This window comes from Leuresthes tenuis, unplaced genomic scaffold (assembly GCF_036924035.1).
Source record: "Leuresthes tenuis unplaced genomic scaffold, fLeuTen1.0.hap1 SCAF_19, whole genome shotgun sequence".
Taxonomy (NCBI): Eukaryota; Metazoa; Chordata; class Actinopteri; order Atheriniformes; family Atherinopsidae; genus Leuresthes; species Leuresthes tenuis.
The window spans coordinates 20238758-20244757 of NW_027325373.1; the positions used below are offsets into that span (position 1 = coordinate 20238758).

The following is a 6000-nucleotide window of genomic DNA, read 5'->3' on the forward strand; positions in this document are numbered from 1 at the left end:
TATTTGAGCTGCACACACAAAGCCAAGAGGAGCAATGAATAATTGAGCCTCTGATTATTCCTTGTGTCTATGCATATGTGTGTATCTGTCTGACTGTTTGGCTTTTATCTAGTGATCCTTCCCAAAGCGACTCGAATTCCAAGGACTTCTGGTTCAACATGCAAGCGCTGACGTCCTACCTCAGAAAAGCCTCAGATCAGAATCCTTCAGCTTCCTACTATAATGTGGACATCCTAAAATACCAGGTCAGTCAGCCAGCGTCGAGCTGAGAGCTTGATCCAGATACAGCAACTGCATTTAAAGAATGCTTTGTAAAAACATATTTTTTCATGTGTCAACATGCGGCTAGGACAGTGAAAAGGGAACACCAACAGCATAAAACATTTTCAATGTGAAATATTGTATTTTTAAGCTCATTCTTCATGTCATGGTATTTTAACCGTGCTGTTTGTATTGGAGTTAATTTGAATCTCAAGCCTCAAGCACACAGCGCAAGTATGGAATATTCTCATGATATTCCAATAGTTCAGAGTGATGCTTGAGTTTGTGTGGCATTTCGAATTTCAACATCACAGAAATATCATCATATTTTTAAACCGCTTCTAAAGGTAGACAAAGAAAACCACTTCAAACTAACAAGACAGAATATTTAGTGGTGCTCATTTCACATGTCACAAAAGTACGCAAACTTCTGCATTAAGCATCTGTTGGCACCCCACCTCAGCTTGAAGGAATTTAATCTGTACATTAAAGGTCCAACTCTGTGATGGCAGTGGGTTTCCTCACATGAACTCCTCTCTTTCGCAACATTTCTGTTGGATTACCACCAGGATTTTCAGACTTGACCATTACAAAACATGACTTTTGCTCTTCACCAATCATTCTTTGGTAGATCACTTTCTGTTCTTACGGTTGCTGTCATGCTGAATGACCCTGTCAGGATTCAGGTAACAGACGGATGTCTGGATATGTTCCTTTAGAATTTAGGTTTAATTCAGAATTTTTTGTTCAGTCAATGATGAAAAATCTTCCTGTTTCAAATGTAGCAAAACGGCCCTAAGCCATGATACATAAATAGGTTACGGTTCTGGTTCTCAAGTGCAGTGTTTTCATTTTTTACATATTTAAACCAGATAGTTCTGTTTTGGTCTCATCTGGCCATCTCATCTTTGCCAGCACTCTTCTGTTTTCTCTGTCTGATCTTCAGCTAACTGCAGACGTGCTGCAATGTTCTCTTTTGTACAACAGAAGCTTCCTCCTTGCAGATTCTTTTGATTGTGGACTCTGTGGATCATTGACCCTGGGTTTCTCAGTGAACTTGCAGACTATTTTATGACTTTCTCTTTTTCTGAGGGCCTCATAAATATCCTAGTTCTTGGCATGAACACACTTCCACAAACATGTAGTATATCACTAAATAAAGATCCAAGTATAATATGTATAGAACCCCCCCCCCCCCACACCGCTTCACAATCTCTCAGATTCTGGATAGAAGTGTGAATAATTTAGGTTGACTGTCTTTTTGATGACCACAGCATATCACAGTAAATATGTCTGTCCTAAAATCCTGTGAACTGACATAGAGCAAGACTCCTTGATAGTGTTTTGAAAGCTTCGAAATTTGAATTGATTCATTTGAATTAAACAATGTTGATAATCAGTACTGCATACATGTTCATAACTGTCATGTCATGTGTTGCAATTATTGCACATGTGTGTTAGTGAGACTCTATCATTACCACTGGAAGTTAGACATGGTAAGAAAGAGCAGGCTATATGATTTCAGTTAATGTATATAATTTTGTCCAGCTGTATAGAATGTACAAATATAAAAGAATTTTGGACTGGAATTGAAACTTTTAAATTGGATTTCTACCAAATAGAAAGCTCATCAAACTGCAAATGCTGCAGGCTTTGGACGGGAGTTTAATATCTTGGTTTGGGATTCTCCAGCTGGTTTGGCTCACCCGCTAGTTGGCACCCAATTTCCCAAACCACTAAAGACGGCCCTGGAAAGTACACTAAATATCAGATACTCTTTGAGTTAACTGAAATATAAAAAAGGCTGTGGATCTGCAGTGTCAGCAGGTCTCCGCTTTGGCGCCCGCATGCAGCTTGCATTTTCTCTTTCAGTCAAAACAATACATTCGGACTACAACAGTATATCAAGGGCAAGGTCTCATAATGCGGAAAAGGACTATTTGGACTATCACTCCAACTGCCCAAACTCAAAGTAGAAAGTAAAGGACACTTACACTGTGCTGCTGTGTTCAGGTGCAGTCCGATGGGATCCATTCCACTCCTCTCAATCTGGCTGTATACTGGAAGTGTACATCGGGTACAACGGACTTACGGGTTGACTACCGCTACAACCCAGAGTCCATGGCTTCACCTGGTGCCCTCACCAACGTGCAGATCTTAGTGCCTGTTGACGGAGGAGTCACCAATACACAGTCTCTACCCAACTCCATATGGTGAGATGTGTTGCATCAGCAGGAGCACAACATGGAGCACAGCATGGAGCGCTGTAGAACATTTGAACACGGGAGCTTAAGGTGGGATTCTGTTCTTCCATTTTAGGAACTCCGAGCAGAGTAAGTGTCTTTGGAAGCTGGGTGACATCTCAGAAAAATCTGAAAATGAAGGTGAGGAATCTATGTTTGATTCTTTTTATGAGTCATCAAAGTTTGTTGAAAATATGACAGCGAAGGAGGGCAGCTGGAGCACTTCTTGAACGTAACCGTTTGTGTTCGGACCAGGCGCCGGGTCTCTGAGGGCAAAGTTTGAACTATCAAATGGCCCTTCGAACCCCTCCACTCTGGCAGTGCAGTTTATGAGTGAGGGGAGCACCCTGTCAGGAGTCGACATGGAGCTGCAGGGGACTGGATACAGACTCTCTCTCAACAAGAAAAGATTTGCCACAGGTACGTAGTGCAGCACCTGATCCTGCAGATGTTTCTGACGCTGGTATATTAAATGCATCTCCGGCTCAAAATGGATTCCTCTTGTGTTAAGGGCGTTACATGGCAGATTGCTGAGGTGACCCACCCCTGTGGTTCTCAAGAAAAGAAAAATCTTGCTTGACGCAAAGATGTGCAACTTTGGAAGGCCTCCCAAACCTTCCAAACTTCAGATCCTTCCGTGTGCGGTTGCCATGGTTTCACAAAGGAAGCGAGAATCTCACTACAATGAAACAGCACTGAGTATTGAACACTGTTTAAAAAAATAAAACTAAGATGAGCTTTCAGGAAATGTGTAGATATTAAGTCTAATAATACTTTCAGATCAACTCAATTTTGTACAGTCAGAAACAATTTATGGATTAGATATAAATCTATATGTTATTTCTTCTTCGTAGTCGTCTTCTTCTTCTTTCAGCTGCTCCCTTTTGGCGGTTGCTGAAGTAAATCATCCGTCTCCATCCCACTCTATCCCTGTCATCCTCTTCTGTCACACCGACCCTCTGCATGTCCTCCTTCACTACATCCATGAACTCTACATGGTATTTGAAATCATAAAAAAGAAAAAGTGCACTAACAATCTTTCAGATGCTCGTTTTCCTCTTGTATCCGTTTTCTAAGAGCTTAAAAGGAATATAAAGACATTTCTGTGTGGATGAGAAGAAAAGCTTTCTCTCTGAACTGTAAATAACACTGAACTTTCTGCTCAACCAGCTCTGACTCAACTATCAAATGGGCTTTTCTTTACTGATGTTTGTCTTTTCCTTCTCACGATTTGTCTTTTTTGATCATGTGCAATGAAGGTAAAATCTGTCTTTAACAGAACTTACACAATACTTATGGCACAAGCTTGATCTTTGAAAAAATAATGAAGTGCTCTAAAAAAGAAAAAAATCTGACCTCAGTGCCTCTTCTTATACTGTGGAACAAAAGGCAAAAAAAGAAAAAAAATGTGCGCAAATGCAAATTTAACAACATTTCTGTTGAGTTTTGTTTTTAAATAATCGCCTCTCGTGGAGTCTGTGATCAGTGTGGTCTTTTCAAAATGTCCTTGTAAATTCTCTTTTCAATGGTGGCTTCTACGTTTTTAAAACTTTCTCACTGTTAAGTCTCAGCAACTTTAACCGTAAAGACTGTCTACTGTTAGATTAACAAACTCAAGGGACATCGTGCCAAATTTCCCTTGCAGCCTTTTTAATCACACGTCTGTGTTCCGTGTAATGAGAAATGTGCCTGAATCTCACAGTTTTTCTACACTTTTTTTCGGTGTACTGCAGCACAGTTAATGAGAATAGCACCAAACAATGTGCCAGTTGTCTTATTTTTTTCGGATATTGAAGGGAAAATTTCTCCTTTTTATAAACTGTCTTCCAGAAATGAATGAGTCTTTTTAGGATTGAGTTCGATCGACTAACTTTTTCAAAATCTCTTTGTGTGTTTTCCGTTTGATAGACACCAGTTTCATGCTGTCATCGTGCGTCGGATTACGTTAACTAACAGATTCACCACGAGGCCGAAGTAATAATTAAAATGCCTTATCGTGACCGCTTGACACTCAGTAATCCGGTGTTGCTGACTTTGGTTAGTTAGAGTGACACAATGCTGCCATTAAACCTGTGATGGATGACTGGCATGTCCTGCCTCTCACCCAGTATGTGCTGGGATAGTCCTCAGCCTTTTCTAACTGAGCGATACAAGCAGGTTTAGCAGAAAAGTTGCCACGTTTGACTCTTGGTGCTTCATTCTTGCCTTCTCCTAATAGAGGGCTGTGCTTCAGAGGCTTTTTTCCTTCCTCATGGAGTATTTTACTTTTTTTTATGACATTTTCTCTGTTGAACATCCTCCTCTTAAGGGTTCTGAGATTGGTCAATGTGCTGGAATGTAAAATGTTTGGGAATAAGTTGCCTGAAATATGTGATTGATGATAGCTGAAAGTTTTTGGACAGTCGCTCCACGCGCTGTGCATCGCGTGGCTCAACCGACCTCACAAACACAATTTTAGGAGATTAATTTCTCATCAGTCTTATTTTCATTTTATTTTCTACTGCGCTCTTACTGCTACAGAACACAGCTCATTGTTTTTAACTGGTTTAGCGTTTGACTCATATCCAAGCTTAGTTCGCCAAGTTTCTCTCTTTAAACTGATGGTTTCTTAGATTTCAGCCAGCATATCTGAACAGTTTTTGATATTTTGAATGATGCCTTTGATACCTTGTATAAGACTGGCCTTTGATATTGATTTAGCAGCCACTGATATTACACAGATTATGGAAGTATGTCCCATACTCTGAACTTCAAATTTTTGAGACAGTTGAAATCAGTTTACATAAAATCCAGAAATTGTAGAACAAGATATTTGTATCATAAGAAAACAACATGTAGGTTTGTTTTCTCCGTGAATGATTTATTATTATTCTATTATTGTTTTTTTTCCTCAAACAAGGCAAGCACATTTTAAAAATGAGCATATGGATTCTGTAATTGTATTCAGTATTAGCAAGCTGGTTCTTGCTGTCCCTACAAAACTCCAAATAATTTTACAGGGCACCTTTTGCTGTCACCTTCCCTTCTTTCTTTTTTTTTCTTTTTTTTTTTCTTTATTTGTTGTATTAAACAGAGTTTAAAAAGAGCAACATTGTGTAAATGATTCTCACATTTTTACCAATATTTCAGCCACTTTTTGTCTATTTTATGATTTCTCATTGAGCCTGTATTAAATGTGTAATATATGAATATATACAAATATATGAATATGACAACTTTAAGTGTGAACTTTGTGATTTTTGTCTATACTAAGACATTGTGTAATGCTGACCTTTTGCAATGCTACTGGTTCAGGGAATTGGTATCCCAGTCACATGTTTAGGCTGTCACTTATTTTGGTCCAGGCTAAAATATCCAGTTAAAATTAAACATTGAATAGATGTTTGTGGTAGAGCTCAACTAGTCACTCCGACTAAACTGGACACATCCAGGCAAATTATCTCAAAAGTGAAGTTCCTTTATTTCCCACATGGTTCCTGGAAACTACTTTCATCAT

At 39.1% G+C, this 6000-nt stretch overlaps 1 protein-coding gene across 7 annotated transcripts in view; it reads left to right on the forward strand.

Moving 5' to 3' along the window:
- Positions 1 to 5725, forward strand: part of fcho2 (FCH and mu domain containing endocytic adaptor 2) — a 46013-nt gene extending 40288 nt beyond the window's left edge. For all 7 annotated transcript variants that reach the window (XM_072371366.1, XM_072371368.1, XM_072371367.1 and 4 more), the window contains 5 exons: positions 113 to 245; positions 2275 to 2474; positions 2581 to 2645; positions 2760 to 2924; positions 3016 to 5725. In XM_072371366.1, coding sequence (XP_072227467.1) covers positions 113 to 245; positions 2275 to 2474; positions 2581 to 2645; positions 2760 to 2924; positions 3016 to 3038 — 586 coding nt within the window. In that variant the 3' untranslated portion in view covers positions 3039 to 5725. The remainder of the gene's footprint in view (positions 1 to 112; positions 246 to 2274; positions 2475 to 2580; positions 2646 to 2759; positions 2925 to 3015) is intronic.
- Positions 5726 to 6000: the final 275 nt, after the last annotated feature.